General features: G+C 34.8%; 1 protein-coding gene and 1 long non-coding RNA gene across 13 annotated transcripts in view; one reads left to right on the top strand and one right to left on the bottom strand.

Annotated features, from left to right (window-relative positions):
- The window catches only part of LOC106095970 (voltage-dependent calcium channel type A subunit alpha-1), a 296,916-nt gene extending 287,128 nt beyond the window's left edge, over nt 1-9,788 (top strand). For 10 of the 12 annotated variants that reach the window (XM_013263455.2, XM_059368089.1, XM_059368092.1 and 7 more), the window contains 4 exons: nt 1,322-1,513; nt 3,172-3,320; nt 9,344-9,564; nt 9,638-9,788. In XM_013263455.2, the coding sequence (XP_013118909.1) occupies nt 1,322-1,513; nt 3,172-3,320; nt 9,344-9,564; nt 9,638-9,788 (713 nt within the window). Of the gene's footprint in view, nt 1-1,321; nt 1,514-3,171; nt 3,321-9,061; nt 9,183-9,343; nt 9,565-9,637 lie in introns of those variants that run through there. The other 2 variants (XM_059368094.1, XM_059368095.1) reach the window with 2 other exon arrangements.
- Nucleotides 1-22,205, bottom strand: part of LOC106092358 (uncharacterized) — a 324,230-nt gene that overhangs the window by 132,792 nt on the left and 169,233 nt on the right. Inside the window, exon 6 of the long non-coding RNA XR_009398190.1 lies at nt 310-324. This is a non-coding gene — a long non-coding RNA (uncharacterized LOC106092358). The remainder of the gene's footprint in view (nt 1-309; nt 325-22,205) is intronic.

The following is a 22,205-nucleotide window of genomic DNA, read 5'->3' as shown; positions in this document are numbered from 1 at the left end:
GGTTTTAAGAGAAACCTTTTTCCAGCTTTGATTATCTTTTTGTATTCATTGAGCCGTATGCAATACACACCCCAAATAAAATGCCCCTATTCAACGACTCGCTCTGTTATAAAGTCTGGAAATCTTCCCTGTTATCCAGGGGTTTTTCTTGAGCTGATTTCCTCTCTCCTATAGGACAACTATCTTATATATGGTAATAAAATTAAAAACAAAACAATATATTTTACAAAAAAATTGCAACATTTACACGGGGAGAATACAAAATTCTAATAATTAGTTAATTATTTTAAAAAATATACAAACACTTACATTTGCCAGTTGGGTCTGCAAAATAAAAAAGAAACAAGACAACAATTACTAAACAAAATTAATAAAAAATAAAATAAAAAAAAAAATAAAAATAAATGCAAGAAGAGCTAGAAATATTTCAGTCTTTAATAGGAACAATTCATTCATTCGTGAATCAGGAAATAATTTTTAAGAAAAAAAGTCAAAAACTCTTCACATTCCATATATGTTTAACAGTAAAATACATTAAGGATTAATACTCGTACATGGCTAGGATTGTAATACCCCTACATTAGACAAATCCCTATTGTTCTTAGTATACAATTTTATGGATGAGAGATTTAAAATTGAGTAATTTCTAAAGCGAAACAGCCAGAAAACCTCTTTTCCTTGCAGAACAAACAATTTCTTTCTAAGTATCCATTTTGTAGTGGTGATTAGAGCTTCTTAATGATTGTTATTATTAAGTGTGCTGGGAACTTAGTACATCAACTGTCATATCCAATCCCTTGTTTTTAAATAAACAATAAAATATTATTAATATGTTTCAGATTATCGACCAGCATACATATATTTTGCGAAAATTTTTTCACTTACGGCAAACAAAAAATATTATCTATTTGGCTATAAATGTTTTCTATATTTACCTACATATTTTTTTAAAATACACTCTACAATCATGTATTTTTTTATGATCTCTGCTCCGCTTGTATACTTCTTTAAGAGCATTACTTCAATTTTATTAACTATATATTATTTTATTCTGTTTGTATGATTTAATTACTGATTTAATTTTGCTAAAAATCTCAGCGAAAAAACTCTGACAAGCAAGAGACTCTGACGAGAAACCATAAGAAAAAATAATACAAAAAAAAAGAGACGAGTACTAGAAAAAAAAGAGAAAAGATACCACAGAGCAATTCTTTTCTTTCCATAACTTTTAACTTCGTAACTGTATCTATTATTTATTGCCTATTTGTTGTTGTTTGTTTTTTTCTTTTTTGATATTAATGTATTACCGAATATAATACAGGTTCATGGTCAGCATCGACAAGTCCGGCCCGTTCGCCTTCACCGTCACGTTATGGTGGCCACACCAGACGCCCTGAACTGCCTTATCCCGCATATGGGACAACAAGTCTATGTCAAAGATCACGATCACCGAGTCCTGCTAGAATACAGGAGATGCGTGAAAGAGATAGACTTGGCTATGGGATTGATATGGGTACTTTCTCTCTCACACCAACAAACAAAAAAAAAACCATAAAACACTCAAATCTACATAAGCATAACAACCAAAACTTAAAACACAATCGTTCTCTCAATCGCCTCTAACAAAATGTCTATGTCTCTATATATCTCTCTCTCGCATAACGCTCTTCAAACACACACTTACATAATACATTTAATTTAAAATTCTCTGTTAATCGAATATGGTTTAACTTCTGTCAATAACTCTGTCCGTATTGTCTGCCTATATATCTATCTCTCTCTCTCTGTCTTTCATACATTGCTCACACAGTCAAACAGTCATCTTAAAAACTCATTTAGCTTTGAAATAGTTTTCTCTATGTTAAACAATTGAGACGACACTGAAAAAAAATTTTTTTTTCAATACTACATATGTTAACACTCACTTCTTCAAGACATTATCAGTCAGTCAGTCATTCAAGCAGTCAACTCTATAGAGGTCGTTAACAGATGAAATACAAATACTACACCCGGCATAAACATACACACACACTCACATGCAATACTAGAGAATGTAGCAGCGTCTCATCATCCAACCAATCATTCTTTGTTGTCTACGTAGTAAAGATGTTCTGTTTGCAAAAAATAATCAAATTCAAAAACCCATAAAAACCAGTTGAAAGTGTCATCTCATTCAGTATGCATTTCTTTATAAGGCCATCATCGTGATCATGTTTATTTAATAAAACAAATCCTAATAAAAATAGTGACATTTTTTACTAATAAAAATGTCCGTTAACGACTAGAAAGAAGTTTATTCGAATGCCAATTTAAAAGAAACATTTGTTTAAACATTTAAAATTAAATAATAATAATAATAAACAAACAAAAACAACCAAACCAAACCAAATAGTTTACTAACAATTGATGTCAATGTATGCGCCTTCATGTTCACATTTAAACAAAAACCAAAATTCAACGTCATGCGTCATATGTTGTAACCTCTCTTTCTCATTTCGTTACGTCAATGGGTCATGCGTTCGTTACTTCACCTAACAATTCTCATTCGTTTGAAACGTATAGTTTATGAACATAAATAACCTTCATTTGTTTGTGTTGCTTATCTCGGGCTTTCTTCTGTGGACTTTATCCTTGAGTTTAGTTTCACTTCACTTGCGTTCTTTTTCGTATTCTTATTCCCACACCTATACTTCTACTTCGCTGTCAATCTGTTTGTTGTATTTTTTGTGTTTCACTTGTGTTGTAAAAATGTATTTCTACATATAAGTTGTATTTATTTTTTATATTTTTTTTTTTTTAATTATTATTAATAACTACAACAACAAAAACTACCATTAATACACACATACTATTTTAAACAACCTCATGCATGCTCAATACATCATTGTATGTAAAAAAAAAATGCTGAAGCACTTTGCCTCTGTATTTTAGTTAATCGATGTCTAAATTATTCCAATTGTGACTATTTCATTTACCAAAAGAAAAAAAACCTAAACCTAAACCAACAGCCTACATTTGTCAATATAATACTTAACATTCAATAATTATGTTTAATATCATAACAAAAGAAAATATATTTTTTCATTTTAATACACACCAACCAACACTATGTGAACATTGTGTCTGGGGGAGAATGAGTGAATTAAATGTTGTATTCATTTTCTGAATTAGGTGGACCCCATGGCCAACATAGTTACCCAAATTTAAACCATCGCCGTGGTGTTGGTAGACGACTACCACCGACACCCAGTAAACCATCGACTTTGCAGCTAAAGCCAACAAATATTAATTTTCCAAAATTAAATGCAAGTCCAACACATGTAAGTATAAAAACATCTGTTGTCATTCAAACATCGATTTGGGATATTATTGTGTGTTAGGAATTAACTATTAAGGAACATGTATAGTATATTTTATTGTAAATAAATAAAGATTGATAAGTAGAGGGGAGCTTAACAATGATATATTGTTATGATTTTTCATTCATTTCGATTTTAGCACAAGGACTGTAAGGCAATTTGAAGTTGTGCATTTGAAATTCAAAATGGAATGTTCTTAAAAAATAAACTACGTCTGCAAACAGACTTTTGTTACATTGTAAAATAATTTTCATTATAAAATAAAAGGAAGCCAAAATCCATTAAAATCAGCCAAGACGAACCTTAACTGGACAGAAAAGAAATAACAAGTAAAAGAGTGCAAAAATCGACAGGGCCAAATCTTGGGAACCGTGGTGGGATTCTGCAAAAATATGGTAGCTATATCTAGTTAAAGACCGAAATGGACCGTATTTGGCGCAATTGTTGAGAGTCAAAATTGCAAAAATTTCAGCCAAATCAGACAAAAATTGTGGCTCCAATGGGCTAAAGAAATCAAATCGGGAGATCGCTTTATATGAGAGCTATATCATATATGTACAAAATTTCAGCCAAATCGGACAAAAATTGTGGCCTTCATGGCCACGAAATGGTCAATCAATTAAAAAATTATTGAGATTTTTATACCCTCCACCATAGGATAGGGGGTATATATTAACTTAGCTATTCCGTTGGCAACACATCGAAATATCAATTTCCGACGCTACAAAGTATATACAGGGTGGCTGATGAATATTGCTACAATGATGAATATTGCTACATTTTTTTTTCGGTGTATGGAATACATTTTTCTTTTATTCATGTTAAATTAAATTATTAAATTAATTATTAAATTATTATTAATTAAATTAATTAATTAATTAATTAAATTAATTATTAAATTATTATTATTAAATAGAAAAAAAGTTATTACATTTTTTTTTGGTAGCGGCTTTCATCAGCCACCCTGTATATTTCGGGTCGTCGGTGTTTCTGTCCGTCCACCTGTTGCAATCACTCTGCAGCTACCAAAAATGGTGATATTGAGCTGGAATTTGGTACAGATACGTCTTTTTGATGGACACTGGTTAAGTTCTTGAACGGGTCAAATCGGACCATAATTGGATATAGCTGATATGTAGATCGATCTGCTGATAAAGAATTTAAAGCCCATAAATGCTTAATTTTTTATCCAATTTCGATGAAATTTTTAACGGTGACTAGTTTTAGGCCTCCCGACACATGACCCAAATATGGTTCAGATCGGACTATATTTAGATATGGCTGCCATATAGACCAAACAGCCGAAAAAGGTCTGATGCCCATAAAAGCTTTATTTATTATCCATTTCACTGAAATTTGAAACAGTGAGTTATTTTAAACCACCCGACATCCGACCAAATATGGTTCAGATCGGACTATATTTGAATATAGCTGTCATATGGACCGACCTCCCAATATAAGGTTTACAGCCCATAAAACAGTGAGTAATTTTAGGCCTCCCAACATCCGACCCAAAAAAAAGTTACAGAACGGGCTTTATTTAGGTATAGCTGTCATATAGACCGATCTGTCGATAAAAGGGTTTGAAACCCATGAAAGCTTTATTTATTACCCGATTTGAAATGTATTATGAAATTTGAATCAGTGAGTGGTTTTAAGCCACCCGCCATTTGATCCAAATATGGTAAAGATCGGACTGAATTTAGATATAGCTGTCATATAGACCTATATACCGATTTATTACTTATTGCCCGATTTTATTGAAATTTGAAAAAGTGAATTGTTTTAAGCCTCCCGACATCCGACCCAAATATGAGTCATATCATACAATGTAAATATAGTTATCATATAGACCGATCTTCCAATTTAGGGTTTTAAACCCATAAAAAGCAGATTTATTGTCCGAAAATAATTAAAATATGATCGTGCCCAGCCCCAATTAAGACATAAATACGGATATAGTATTGTAGGTATAATAAAATAGGATGATTATTATATCCTTGATGGTGGGTATAATAAAATAGGATGATTATTATATCCTTGATGGTGGGTATAATAAAATAGGATGATTATTATATCCTTGCTGGTGGGTATCCAAAGTTCGGCCTGAACTTAACGCCTTTTTACTTGTTAAAATTCGAATTAATTTTTTAATCAATCTAATTAACAATAAGACAATTTTTTAAATTTCCAATTGATTTTTTATTTGGAACAATTTAGCGGTTAATAGGGCGCACCCTCGATTTCGAGGCAGCTTGGTACACATATGTTATGCTCCTGGAACACGAGTTTGATGTTCATCTGGGTCATGGGTTCATGGGTCCATGATCTCTCCTAAGACACAAACAGTCTTGAGGGGTTTTCAAGAATTTACGGATTTCGGGGGTGTGTTTATATGGATTTGCCCAACATATAGGACTAATGGATTTTTAAAATTTCCTTCCACGTATATGTTATATGCTTAAAAGATGCAAAGGCTACACGCAACCGAATTATAAAAGGAAAATTAGCGAAGCGGCTTATAAACAGTTATTAATATTCTTTTATTCCATTAAACTTATGAATCATATGTAATGGGGAAGTAACGTCAACAGAATGGCATTTATCAGGAATTTGTTAGACCTAGATCGACGCTGAAGAAGCTGTTATGCCATAAATTTTCATAGTTTGATCAAAGGTTAGGTTAGGTTTAAGTGGGAGTCTGCCATCAGACTCATTAGACGTTTTCGTTCATTGTGATACTACAGGAACAGAAGTTCCTACCGTTGAACCATCAAGATCGCTTTTAAAATACCAAAAACTTGCGAATGTTTACATTCTCTAAATCAGACAGGTTCTCAAAGAAAAGGGAACCTAATGTGGAACTCCTTCTGACTGCTAGTGCGGGACACACACACACAAGGTGTTCTATAGTCTCTTCTTCTTCGATATCCCCACAGCTTCTGCAAAAGTCATCGCTTCCCTATCTTCGCATTAAAATCTCCCAGAACGATTTTAATATGACGTCATATTCTCTCTCTAGGCGCTTTTAGAAAATATCCTTGGTCGGCTCGTCCTTATCTTCCGTCGGGGAATGGGCACAAATAAGGCTGATGTTGAAGAATTTGGCTTTTATGCGGATTGTGGCTAGCCTCCCATCCACCGGAGTAAAGCTGGAGACAAGGTGTTCCAGTCTCCAACTAACCACAAATTCACAACCAAATTCATAATTTTTTCGATTGCGTGGGTCGTGAACTTTGGGGGGTCCGTTTTTACTATTCCTTTGTTTCTCATAGTAATTCTCATAGATTTCCGGGGGCGGGTTAGTGGCCCAGCGCCCCAACCGCATGGGTTTTGTGGAATTGCACATGTATTCCTCCTTGTGACGAGCCGCTTCCTCCAAGATACGACGCTCGCCTCCGGCAGGCCCTAACCAGGGAACAGACGCTGATGTTGGCCATTGGTTATTTGAAGGCGTCAATAACTCGCCTTGTCATCTCGAGTATCATTGGCACTTAGTATTTAGTTAAGAGCCAATGCCACCTGACTCCTCACTGAAACTCTCCACTTGAAAATCGCCTGCCCGTGGCCGCATTTGCAGCTATTCCGCATAAAAACAGAACTTTGCAGCATTCACAACCTGTGGACGCGTGCTAACGGTGGACACCACATTAGTCAAAGCTTAAAGTTCCAGCCTGTGTGGTGCTCATAGTTATCCCGTGTCGGCTGGGTGATTTTGTACAGTGACGTTTTCTATGGCCTCTAATATTTGTGCTTAATATGGTATGACTCAGTCAATAACTTGATATAGCTCCAAAATTAACCGATTGTACTTTTTGAGCTTTAGGGAGCGCTATTTTTATCTGATTTGTCTGAAATTTTGTACTATGACATTCAACAGATGTGCTAAATGTAGTCTGAATAGGTCGGTCCATAACCTAATATAGCTCCCATGTAAATCGATCCCCAGATATTATTTCTTGAGCCATTATAGGGAGCAATTCTTTTCCGATTTGGCTGAAATTTTGCACAATGACTTCTACTATGGCCACCAACATCCAAACCAAGTCCGAATCGGTCCAAAACTTGATATGGCTTGAATGGCATGGCGGTTTTTATCCATTAACCTTTGTTTGCATATAAAGAGATACCGGGCCAAGATTTTGACTAATGCGATTTATAGTTGAAGGTTTATAAGATTCGGCCCGGCCGTCCCATTTCGACCAAACTCATCAGATATTGTGGTGGTCGTCGCGGAAAGCGTTGTGGAAAATTTTGGCAAGATTGGTCAATAAATGCGATTGCTGTGGCTGTAGATGTGAAAATCGGGCGATATACATATATCGTAGCTATATCTAAATCTGAACCGATTTCTTCAATTCAACAGCAATATTAGGAGTCATAAGAAAATCTTTCCTTCCAAATTTCGAGAGAATTGGTTAACAAATGACAACAATATTGCAATATTAGTCCAAATCGGACGAACATATTTATATGTTTATGGGAGCTATATCCAAATCTGAACCGAATTTTTCCTTCGTCGGCTTCGTTTGCAGACAAAAAAAAAAAACATGTCTACACCAAGTTTAAAGACGATCGGACGAAAATTGTGACCTGTTCTTTGTTCACAATTTAAAACGGATAGACGGACGGATAGACAGACGAATGGACGGAAAGACTGACTAACGGACATAACTAAATCGAGTCAGAAAGTGATTCTGAGTTGATCGGCACATACTTATCATGGGTCTAGCTCTCTTCCTTCTGGTTGTTACAAACAAATCCACTAAATTATAATACCCTGTAGTGGATTAGGTTATAATTACAAGAATTTACAAACTCATGTTGGATACGAAATCCGTATGTCTATACGAAAGAGTATAGAAATTCGAATATTTTTTATATAGTTTTAAAATTATAGTTCACGCGGATATGTATGATTCCTTCTAAGAACTACATAAATGCTTACGCTCCTGTAATGATGAACATCAAATTCAATGATCAGGAATCACCTTGAAATATTACAATGTAGCCAAAGTCTTAAAAATTGCAGATATTATTACCATTACTTTTTGAATGTTTAAATTCACCAAATGTGTTTAAAGGATTTTCCTTAAATCAAATAATATAGATCTGATAAAAACAGACCTCTTCAATGATATTTAATATTTCAGTCTTTATTACAAGTTGCATGTTTCATACTGGCGAATGTTAATAACAAAATGTTGTTGTCAAATCAATAACCATAATAGGTCATAAACATTGCAGGGTCTTCAAACTATATTTCGCATTTTCAAGGGCCCTTAACAAACAAAAACCCTATTATCAATTAGAATAGGTTGAAAAAAGATATTATTTTGGAAACTTGGTTCATTTCATAATGCTTAACCATACAACTACAATTGACATTATATTTGAAACTGATTGATATGCACACTTAATACTCAGAATGAAATAAAAAAAATAAATAACAACCAAAAGCATTACCTTAATTTGCAAAGCATTGCATACAACATACCAACCAGCCAACCAACATAGAGATCAAAATGTTCATCATAAACTTTAGCTTAGAAAAACCAATTTTCACACATTTTCTAAGTGTTTTTACAACAAGTGCTCGTCGAGTGCATGCTCTGCTCGAGAATATTTGTCGTCTAATAATACATACATATATGTGAACATTTCTGTTAGAGATTCTGAGAGAAAGTTTTAATTTTTATTAGTGAAACAATTGCTACGCAACTTCACTTACCAAAAATAGACCGAATAGAGCATACAAACTAAAGCGAGAGAAGTTCTGGATGTACAGTGCAACAAAACGTAACACCGAACTTCGTTCTAAACTTAACTCATATGAATGAAACTGCACAAAGGGACAAACGACAACATGATATGTCTGCATTTCAGCAAAAAATAAATTCGATGCAACAAGTTCGTCAACTTTATAATACCGTAAGCAGTGTGGCGGATGATTGATACGATGGTTTTGAAATTTTCTTTCACAGACACATCACTCAACACCTCATAGTGTTCACTCGTTGGTAAACCACCGCGATCTAATACCGGACCCTAGAGAGTTGTATTATAGCAGTAGAGAACGTGAGCGTGATCGGGCTCGTTACAGGGACCGCTTACGTGACTACGATCCACGATATGAATATCGAGATCGAGAGCGTGAGCTATATGAACGAGAACGAGATCGTGAGATGGAGTTTGAAAGAGAAAGGTAAGTGAAATGAGTAACACAAAATTAAAATTTTTATCATAATTATTTGGTTTTTTATTATGCGGAATTATAGACTGGAATACATACCACCCTTGTCGTTTGAACAAGCGGTTGCTATGGGCAGAACGGGGAGAGTGTTACCCTCGCCGGTAATGAATGGCTATAAGCCAAAGGGCAGCCACCATGCACGCCACTCCGATTCCGATGAGGAGGACTGGTGCTAGCAAAGGCTTTGATTGCGATCGCGTGATCGAAGGGAACAGATCTGGGTATAGCATCAGGCCATACTGCAAACCACACTGTCCGCACCAGATTTAGATCATAATTTTGATACAATACCAATGCAACATTTTCACCCACACCCATACCACCACAACTACTACCACCATCAGCAGCAGCAAAAGTATCATCATCGACCAGCCATTACCGCCGCCATGTCATATAACGATCTATTCCGAATACAAACACCACTAAATGGAAACCAAAGACTTATGATGCCACCATCACCAACACTACCGCTACTACAACAACAACAGCAGCAGCCACTACCACCACCAACATCACCAACAACACCAACATCACCAACAACTGAAGCAACAGGAGAGGCCACATCAACATCCATCACCAAAAAAGGACGAACTGCTAGAGCATTGGCTTTCCTCAGATATGGCTATGATATGCATGATGATTTTGAAGCAGCCATGGAGCGCATTATAGCGGAAACAACATTTATGCAGCCAAATATAGCTACAACAAAGGTGTATTCGGATCATGAGATCAATTACACAACAGGAAGTCCAGAGACCACTACAAACAACAACACCAACAGCAACAACACTATCCATCATAAATCCCAGAATGACACAACCACCGCAAAAGCAGCAACGGTTGCTACACTTGCCAGCACCAGGGCAATGACACCGGAACCGGAACTATTTATGGAACCAATACGCGAAACAAGCATTGGTGCAACAGCCACAACAACAACAACAGATCAACAAACACAACAACAAGAACAACATCTTTATCACACTTTATAAGCAGCAAACAAGAAACCACAATTCTTCTCTCTCACTGAAAAAAACCAAAATAAAAGGAAAAGCAAAACCATCCATTGAAACAAAATCATTGTCGATCGATCAATCGATAAATCAAACCAAAGACTTAAGAAACAAACATTATTTTTGAGGGCAACACTAGCAAAGCAACCTCTCAATACCAAATCGAATCGAGCAGAAAAAGGATAACCCCACATTATAGTTTTATGATTTGTTTCCAAAATTCGAATGCAAGCAGAACTGCAACACATCAGCTACCGAAAGGCGCAACTAAAATGGAAACAACCAACCTTAGCTTTGTTTAGTTGAAAATTTTGTGGAAAAAACACTTTGTAAAAGCTTTAAATTAATTTAAGTACCTTACAAAAAATTAAAAAAAAAAAAAATAACTACTCTACTAAAAACCAAATACCAAAAACAAAAAACAGAACCGTAAACTAGTTACCATAAAACGATAAAACAAAAGCAAAGTAAGAGAAAGCATATTAGAATGATGAATGCAACCAATTTTAGATTTTCTTGGAAAATCATTTGTTATCAAACTAAGATTTTATTTCTATTAGTAGTTTTTTTTGCCTTTTTATTAAATCAAAAGCCAAAGAGTTTTTATGCAGACCAAAAACAAAAAAAAAAACATAACGTTATATTTTTAAAACAAACTAGTTATTTTTTAACAAGTTTTTAGCTGTTTCCATTGTTTTTAATGCAACCGATAACTTTTATTTACCAAATTAGGCACTTAGGTTATTTTGTTGCAAAGACTAGTTAAAGATTAAACTCATGGATCACTTTTAGTATTAAAATTTTTAAGATTTTTCGGTACTTCTCTAGAATTTCAAATGTTGTGTTTAAAAAGAAACAATAGTTCAAAAATGGTAAATTTAGTAGAAAATGTTTTCAAATTATGAAAAAGAAAATTTATAAAATCATATAACATTTTTGTAAAAGGGTTACTACCCACAGTGGGAGAAAATCGAAAAAAAACTAGTAACAAATAAACCGTGTGAGAACGGCTAGAGATATCTCCTTGAAATTTGGAATGGTTAGAGCTGAGATGTTAGCGAGCAATTTCAAGGCCCTGGGTTGTACAGGCGCCTTTTGGCAGGCCTCTTAAATTAATCATCTCAGCTTTTCGAAAATTTGTTAGTGCTGGGGTAAAAATATCTCCTTGAAATTTTGAATGGTTAGCGAGATCGTACGCAAAATTTCAAGGCCCTGGGCTGCAAAGACGACTTTTGGCAGGCCTCTTAAATTGATAACCTCGATATTTCGAAAATTTGTTAGAGCTGCCAAATCTTCGTTTGTGGTCTGATTTCCAAATTCTTAATAATTTTTGCTGAGTTCTGCAGACAAATGTGTCTCCAAAAAATTAAAAAAACAATTTGGCTGAATTTTTTTTTTTCACAAAATTCCCAAAATACGCCTTTCGGTCAAAGATGATTTCAAAATCGGCAATTTTTAGTAAATGTGCTGTGAAGACTACATATATTGTTAGATGCAAAACAATTTTTTGCATGGGTTTAGGAGACATATGAAATAAATGGGACCTCCAGGGACCTTTCCAATTAAAAAAAAAATTATTTTCAAATACATATTGCACCCGTTTAAGTTGGCATATCTTGTTCAAATTTCACTTCAGTTGCATCTACAATATATCCTCTTCATAAAAAAGAAAAAAAATTAAGGTATTTAAGCAAGTTTTTTCAACAAAGACTAATCAAAGAGAATATTTTTTTTTTGACCAAAAAATGCAAAAAATACACTTCTTTCTCCTTTTTTGATTTCCAAGCTGTATAACTTTTAACTGAATAAACAGATGTGGACACCTTTTACGGCAAAGTCACAAATCCAAAACTTGCATAAAAATCAAATGCCTTCGTAAATTACAAACTACGAAGCAGGTCAAAATTGCAAATAAAAAATTAAAAGTCGAATGTCCCCGAAACCAGTGGAGATATTGCTACCCCCAAAGGGGACTTTTTTGTAAGAATCTTTGAGCACTATCCACCAAAAAAATTTGAAAATCGGATCACAAACGAAGATTTGGCAGCCCCAACAAATTTTAGAAATACCGAGGTAACCAACTTTAGGGACATGCCAGAAGGCGTCCGGATAACCTAGGGCCATGCAAACGATCTCCGTAACATCTCAGCTCTAACCTTTCCAAATTTCAAGAAGATATCTCTATACATTCTCATACCGCATTTTTTACTAGTTTTTTTTTTTTCATTTTCTCCCACAGTGCAACCCTCTGCATAATATAGATTTTACAGTTCATTATTGCCTTGCCTTGGGAACTTTTTGACATAACTTTCAATTGAAAGATTTGAAACATAGAAGCTCTACGAGCATATTGTAGCAAAGTCTTTAAAGTCAATTTCACTAACTTGTCAAAATATTGATTGAATCGGAATATGGATTGTTTTATAAAATTCAAGCAAAGCAATAAAAACAGAGTGGTTATTTAGTTTGTTTAAAGCCGTTTCTTAGATTTGGATCTTCTAAACAGTTTCTTAGAAATTTAAAATTTTCAAAGACAATTGTGATGTGATTAGCTTAAAAAATTGTCACTTGTCATAGCAAATTTGATGCTAGAATAAGATTTACAATTTCATTGAAATTTGGTCTTCTTCCTTTCCCCTAAAGAGAACAAATTTTATAGAAATTATCCCCTCAGAAAATATTATTGAAAATTGAAAAATCTTTCTTTCAAAAATTGTTGGTTAATGACGCTTGATTTTTAAAATTGAACATTCCAGTAAAGAACATGGGATTTTTCTCCCATAGAGTGCACATATACAGTTTAAGCTCAATTTATCATAGCCGAGTCCGAAAGGCGTACCGCATAGCGACAACACTTGGTAGAGAACTCTCAAACATGGTAGGATACCTCATAAATGTAGCTAACATTAGCAAGGGGATCACCAGGCATTCGTTATCATAGGCTGACATGCTAACCTCTGCGCCACAAGGTTGATTTACAAAAAGGAAACCAAAATAAAGGTTGAAAAAGTAGCGTAATTGACGAGCAAGCTTCGTAGAACTGTTTTAAATTTTCTTTTTTTAGCGTCATCTATTATTTTGTTCACTTATAACTCGTTAACTAGTTCAGTATTCTTTTTTCTGAAGGGATAAAGTTGGGTCCTTCGTTAGTCACCTAAACGTCGTGAGCATCCTAGACATACGTTCCTCATAGTCCACCTTTTCTATTGCAACTGTTCTAAAAATGTTGTGCAATGAGTTCATTTCGATAAATGTTTAAGTCCTATGATAAGGGGCCTCATTTTGTATGCCGAGTTCAAACGGCGTGCTACATAGCGACACCACTTGGTAGAGAAGTTTTAACATGGCAGGATACCTCACAAATGTAGCCAGCATGAGTAAGTGGACAACCACCGCTGAAAATGTTTCTGATGTTCACGCCGGGATTTTAGCCACCCACGGTGGTTTGTATAATTCTCAATTATCCACTTCGATGATGAGGACCCCTAGCTTGAATCTACAACATTTAAATAAAAAGACTTAAATCTTTTGCATGTTGGTCAAACTAATGTTCATGCTTCCTTGAATACTCCTTCGCGATGGAAGTCGAATGCCTTCTGAGTTGGGTCAATGAAAAACCTAAATTCGGTTAATGGTATTGTGTTGTCTAATTTTTGCCCTGTTTTCAGATAATCCCTACAGTTGCTCTACAAAGAATGCCAACCGCTACTATACTTTCCCATTCGCATTGTTATAAAGAGAATCATTTCGCAAAATAATAATTTTATGCATTTAACGAATGCCGAATAAAAATTGTAAAAGTGTTCTTTATTTGTTTTCATATTCCAACATGCGAGTCCTAATATTGTAACTAGAAGGCTAATTGACGATACTTTTGCCACTCTTTTCCAATGTACCAATCTTAAACCAATACTAAATCTTATTAAAACACAACAAGTAAGCCAAGATTTACACTAATATGACCATTGTGTATTCCCCCCAGCAATCGCTGTTGCAAATAACCTGACCACACTTTCGTATATGAACTTAATTTTGCAAGACTTCATCTACCAGCCGAACAACAAATATAATTTCTTAATGATATTCGTTAGTATGACCTGCTCGATGCACCATTTTTCCAGAAGTTTTACGACCTTCACATTGCAAACAAGGTTGATAAATGAAAACTGAGAGGAGAAATGTCTAGGAACACACACTTTAGCAAATCAAAATTACGTAGCAACAAAAAAATAATTATTCCTGAAGACAAATTTGTGAAACAATATGATGTAAACTTTTAAGGAACAACAAGGAGAGAAATAACTTAGAAATTAAAATAAGCCAGTGCAAGAAAGAAACTCTGTGCGGACAGGTTACTATATAAAAACACTAACTACTGAAAGAGTAGTTAAATCATATAAATGATATAAATCACAATGCCATTTGTATTTGTCCAGATACAGATGTTCATAAATACATAGCTTCTAAATTCTATCCTATTCCTCTTTTTTTCATTTAAATTGAATTTTTTACCAATGCCTAATTTGGTAAGATAGTATTTATCGAATTTTAAATATTAAAATATTACAACTATGAATGAAGAGCAGATATATTAGTTAGACAAATTTACATTTTAGCCAAATTAGAACACAATAAAGGTAAAGAATGAATAAAAACAAATAAAACCATCTATGAAACATACCATACCTAATTGCATATACCGAAACATATAACCAGCATCTACAGTTAAAGCATACAAAACAATAGAACAAAATTATATACATACCCATATGAAAATTAATAAATATATATCGATGTATGTGTATGTAACAACACTATATACTCAACTCAACATATAGACGAACAAAGACAGATGTAGTTAGAACAATTTACTAACCATGACATGATGACATCATACGTACATGCAAACATTTTATCTCTCTCTCTCGATATACGTGAATGTGTGTGTATATGAGTGGGTGTGTACAACGCACACACATATGCATGACGAAACATATAAAATACATATACAACTATTTACTACAAAAGAACATACTCGAAAACATTAATGCCTATACTAAGCCATATGGCGAAACACCGACTATATATACGAAACACAACATACCAAACATAGAATGGGGAATAATACCTGCATATAACACACATTATGAAAAACAGAACATAAATACCGACAAAACAGAAAACATACACATATATATCTATATGTATGAATGCTCAGATTTGCAGAAAGTCAACATTTAATAGAGCAAGGAGTATGAAGGCGATCGCAACCAGAAAACCAAATAACCGGGAGTATATTATATACACTGAAAAAAAAATGTTTTAATACCGAGTTATAAATAAAAAACAAAAAAAACTATTGCTAGAAGTTCTTATACGAAAAAATTACCGAAGGAAAATCAACAAAGTCTGAGAAAGGACTATTCAAACCAGAAAAAACTACAATGAGGCCATAGAGAAAACAAAAATTGTTATACTTCATTATGATTATCATTATAATTACAATTACTCATTATTTTTATTATTAACTATTTATATATTTATATATATATATAGATATATATATATATGATGATCGTTGTATATAGACATATGATGAAATTCCATAAGCATACAAATAGTAATACAACAAACAAACATTTGTAAAAGTATCGAATAAATAAAACAAAATATTACAAACAACTACAACCACAAATAGTTAAATCAACATTTATACTGTCACACAGAGATCGTTTGCAAAACTGCATTTCCATGTACAGGTTCATAATAACATGTCAACTGCAATTCATCACCCCACTCAGCCACCACATTTGTAACCGTTTCCAAAACGCTTTACAACGCTTCATTCGTTTAATACTTAATTCATTTTGGTTTTTAAAATTGTTAATAGTTAGTTTCACCATTTTAGAAGAACGACATTCATTTATGTACCCTCCTCCACCCATACACATCCAAGAAGTTGAAACATCAAATCTTTAAATTCGTAAATTGCAAACCAAAATAACTAAAACGAGAATTTTATGACGAGAGCGCACAAAAATTAACATACGAAAACCATTACTTAAAAAAAAACCCTAAAAAGAAAAATAAATTCCCCAAACCGAAAGGAAGAATCCTCTAATATTTTTAGGCGTTTATAGGATATACTTATAGAGAGACCTGTAGAACAACCTTATGGTAGGTTTAACTAATCCCCAAAAACCAACAACTTCGAACATCCTCTCCCTTCTAATGCGTACTGCGTAATGTATAAGATATCGACAATTCGACTCTAGATAACTGCAAAACTTAAGAGAAATAGAAATATGAACATATTTATTTGCCATACGATAGGTAAAAGATGTGTGAGTAGTTGTACAAAGTAATGTAATAGTACCACATAACATAGAATATTTTTATCGGATGTAGGTCATTCTCATTACGGCCTCCCTTCATGGCTTAAGAAATGGGAGAAAAATATAAACTTAAATAACTCAACGGACTGATTTCTCGATTAATATTGCGTTATCGTATCTTACACAAAACCAAAATCAAAACTCTACGGATTTTGTTTTATTCCTTTCGTATAGTTGATAAAACGAGTAAATGATTAATCAACTGTAAAGTATATGGCATTCAGTTAATAAAACGAAATGAGTTTAGATTGTTGCAAATTTTTTAACATCTACAACTAAATATATCCAAAACTTATATGAATATGTCTTAAAGAATACCTTTGAACTTTGGAGATCAAAGTTACTTTCACAAAGTGTAGATACCAATCCAGCTTAGCCCTATTGATCATATTCAAAGGTTCCATAATTTTCTTTCTCAATGGGATGACAATTTTTATAGAATAGAAAATAACAATTAACGCAGAGATTTCAGTTCATAGCTTGAAATTTGATAGCAAGAAGAAACTGATGATATTGGTTTATTATTTATTCCTACAACCAGTTGTCGGTTATGTCTCTTAGGTTTTAAAAAGCTTTTAGTACCAATTCTTCAGATGAATCAATCATGTAATAGTGAAGAAGAAAATGGCTGTTTCTAGGGTTTTATATAAATCGCTTACTGTCGTATCAACAACGAGTTAGCATAACTATCCACTTACTTACCATAAAAAACATTCTTTTCAAATGTGCTTTATTTAAAGTATAGGTCGTTACTGCAATGAACTGGTTACCTCAACCCATAATGTTATTGTATTAAAGTTGTTAGGAATATTTAGTTCAAGAAAGCCTTTCTATTTCATAAAATGTATCAACATGCCCTAAAATGATTGTTTTACGATTACATCCATCGTAGTGGGCAGGGCTCCCTTGATTTGGCGGTACCGGCTAAAACTCACCCTATATCACCCGAGGTACATAATCCAACTCGGAACTGCTTTCGCATTACTTCGATGGACACCCTCCACATTTTATGCTTAGCCATTTCTTCTACATAATGTCTGCGTTCAGGCCTCCTCTCTACGCCATTGCGTCGAGGTCAACTTTTTTGTCTGCAGTATATGTTCCATGCTCCTTATTCCTCTCATTTTCAGCTTCTTTTGCGCTATGTTCTGGGGTGAAACGTTTTCATTCAGCGTTTCTAGTTCGCTGTGTCGCTAAGCCCAGCGGCTGCAGTCGAAGAAGGTATTCCACCCCGTACACGCGATGCAGATACTTTCTGAAATACACATCGCTGGATAACATCTGGGTTAGGTATGACTTCTTGCAGTGTCCGCCTAACCCGAGTCTCGTTTAACCACCCCTCTTGCCATCATCGAATGGTCTCTTCTTTATCTCGTACGAGGTTTATGCACGCCTTCATTTTTGACTCTAAACATCTAGTGTCGCTCCATTGCAACGATTACAAGAACGGCTTCCCCTGATAAACTGATATGACTCGTTAAACTGCTAAATACTGTTAATGGTCTCCATTAGTATTTTTCTCTTGCTTGGAAGAGGTCCACCTATATTGGCCATTAGCCTGCTTAGTCTGCTGCATTCGTCGATGTGTACTCGTTTTTTTTCATGGATGCTAAATTATAATCCAGTTTCATACTTAGGTATTTGGTCAACCTCTTTGTGGGGATGATAATGTGTTCTATATACTTCTCTATCTCAAAAGGAAGGAAGGTCTTTTACTCAACAGCAACCAAGTTTTATGCATGGCCAGTTGTAATCCATAACCAGCTCTTTGTTCATAGTTTGGCATAATGTGCATTGGCCTCTTCTGTGATTCTCGCCTTTACCTCTCTCGCGACATTGTCTGCGTAACCCACTATCTGCGTATGCTGTCTATCTTAAGAGGAAGGTATCGTCTCGTCCTCATCACCAACCATGTTGTATGCATGGCCAGTTGTAATCCATATGAACCCAACCAGCTCTTTGTGCGGATCATAGTTTGCTTTGGGCCTCTTCCGTGCTTCTCCCCTTTATCACTTCTGCGACATCGTCAGCGTAACCCATTAGCCTTAGATGGGGATTGAGATGACTTGTATCCTTTCTGGTAAAAGATCATTAACCGGTCTTTCAAGTATTTCATTATTATCTTAATCCACTACCTAGGTACATGGAAGATCATCTCTAGCAATTGTGTTATATCTACCCAGCTCAGGCAGTTAAAGGCATGCTTGATATCAAGAGGGGCCATCACGCAGCCTCCTTCTACACATTGCGAGAAGTACGTTGGGATGGTTAGCAGCTCTCACTTTAATGACCTCTGCGGATATGTCATCAGGGTACCGGGTACCTTCAAGAGTAATGAGGCTTTTGGCGACGGCTTGCAGTTCCTCAGTTGTGAACAGAGGTATGTTCATGGTAGGCTCTGCAGCAGTGTCCGGGGAATAGTTCTCAGTCCATAGTTTTGCACGACGATTTCATATCTGAATCCCCAGGGATTTCTATTTATAAAAAGTCTCTTCTCTTCCCATTTGTCTCTCTCGCTTTACTTTATGGTGGCCAGGTGGTTGCTTCATGGCTTTTTTGTATGCCACGTTTTATCTCAGCGGGCTCCAATATATTGTCTTTTTGTCTTTGTACATTTTCGCCAGCAATCGTCGATTGAAGCAGTCAGTCTACTAGTATACAGCCTTACGGTTTGATCTTTTTTTCATCTTGGTCATTGCTCCAATACCAAACCTTGTGATTTTCGCCAAAGTGTCTTCGACAATAAGTCTATCAAATCTACGGGCTTGTTCTACCCCCAGGCGTCTGAAAATCTCGTCTAGGAGTAATGCTATGTCAAGCTGGCAGACGTTCCGCCTTCCGGTGGACTCGCATATGTCTCCAAAATTCTCCCTTCTCTCGTATATTGGAGCTTCTGAGACAAAGGGAAGATCCGGTATAATATCCTCGCAACCTAGGCTATGAAACGTCGGTGTGACGCCAACATTCGCCGAGCGTTGCGATCATATCCAGTGCGAATTAAAATCGCCTGCTATCACAATGTGCCAACTTTTGAGTCTTGCAACGTTTTCGATGCAATCTACTTTGTCCTGGAAGAAGTCGATGCTATAGCTTGGATAAGGTTATCGTATTTTTTCAAATTTTAATCCATAGAAAGCCATTTTCGCGTACGCTATCATGGATAGGATATGTGCAGATTGGGGCTATATTGCAGCAGTTCTAGATTCATCTCCATGCCATGTTAGAGTACTGTTCACTGCGAATCATTATATGAGCCCTCCTTTTTTGCTTTACAAAATCTTATACACTGTTGATACTTCTTACCATCATCATGTTCTGAAAGACAATTTTTAGTATAATTGTTGAGCTGAAAGGATAAATCTTATAAACACCATCCTCAAAAAAATATAACTAAGAAGTACAAGTTTCACAAAACTCCTGTATTGATTGACAGTGGTTTCTGATTCGTTCAATCCAAAATAATCCGTTATTAAAGGAAAAAAAACTTTAAGTTAAGGTGGTTCAGTTTGAATTTAAGAAATGAAAATACTTGAAATCTAAATCATAAAACAACTGATGGGCCACTGTGAAATGGTAAGTTTATTTTGTTATTTAGTAAATTCTCATAAAACATTCCTCGAATCAGTGTTAAGAAGGAGGAAAACACTGAAGATATGTATTCAGAAAGTTATGTAGTTTCTACTCTCGCTTCTTTAGACGAAATACATAAGCACGATATATACTCTGGTTGATATGTTCGCCAAAGAGACTGTAGAATACTGCTTCAACGAATAATTAAGCTTCAAATAGAATTGCATACAATGTGTCACAGTTTATGTATGCACATTAAGATATTGAAGGCTTTGTGAAACTAATACGGTTTAAATAATGTATGCCTAACTCTTAAATGTTCATGGCTATAACATTGCGGAGTTTAAAATATAATGCAATTCAGCAAGATTATTTATCATGCTGAAATCTTAGATAGCTATGATTTCACACTATTTCCTTCCTTTGCTCGAAGCCATACAGCATTTACGACATATCATAACACATAAATCTAAGCTCAAACATTAAGCTGTAGATATGATTGAATACGAAAAGCCTAATATCGTATCAAGATTATGTTTAATCCCGTTTCGCAAACAAGTTTTTGAAGTTTACAACAATCCTTTAAAATAACTGAGTGCAGTATTACACTTGATTAATTATTTAATCTTGTAATCCGTAATAGCAAGTATATACCCTGATTTGACATACTCGTACATTCATTTATCAGTCCTCAGAATATTAAATATAATACAATACTTAAAATATACACATAGAACATTGTTGAATTCAATAATAAACATTTTCAGAGCATTTAATGCATTATGGTTCATATAAGATTATAATATGTATTAAGTTTGAAGATTCAGTTTTTCCTTTTATATATTTGGTTTGAAGATTCAGTTTTTCCATTTTTGTTGCATTTGATGATATTTATTTCCGATAAGCACCAACAGCAAGCATGTTCTATGTTAATAGGTATAGAAAACTGAAGTTTTTCTATTTTTGCGTCGCTGGAGGTGTGGAATCTTTTGCGCCGATGGAGGTGTACTGAATTTGTAAGTTCTAAACCACAGCCCTATCTCCTATTCCCGAACCCCGCATATCTGCCAGATGGTATTACTTCGCGGGCGGGCGGACTCAGTTATAGACTTGCTCCACTTTCTCAGATTCTATCTGCACTTTGCTAGTTTTGTATTGCATGTAACGCCTTTGGGGCGTTCTCTTGCTCATTCAGTCTTTTGTGAACTATAGTTATATACCTATCCCCCTGTCTGAAGCCTCGTTTGAAATAAATTAGGAAAGGTTCTTTCTTAATTTAAGGGATGAATGTATGTCAGCTAATGTCATTCTGCCAAGTCGTATAAATTTCGCAAGAATATTAAAGACAGACATGGCTCGAAAGATCTTGTAACATACATATAAGGCTGTCGAAGGCGGGTTTGTATTTGATGGAAAGAAAAAAAGATTTGGCGCAATGTGAATATCAAGTCAATGGTAGATTTACCAAATCCGAAATGAGTTATTTGGACCCCAATAACTCGTTAGGTTTAGATTTTGATCTCTCAGAACGTTCAAAAGTTACGTGTATGTTTTGAAAGAAGACTTATTTCTCTGCAATTATTACTAACTGGGACATAGTATCCTGAGGTTCTAA

This window comes from Stomoxys calcitrans, chromosome 4 (assembly GCF_963082655.1).
Source record: "Stomoxys calcitrans chromosome 4, idStoCalc2.1, whole genome shotgun sequence".
NCBI lineage: Eukaryota > Metazoa > Arthropoda > Insecta > Diptera > Muscidae > Stomoxys > Stomoxys calcitrans.
Note: the sequence above shows the minus strand (reverse complement) of the source record. Positions and strands in the feature narration are given on the sequence as shown.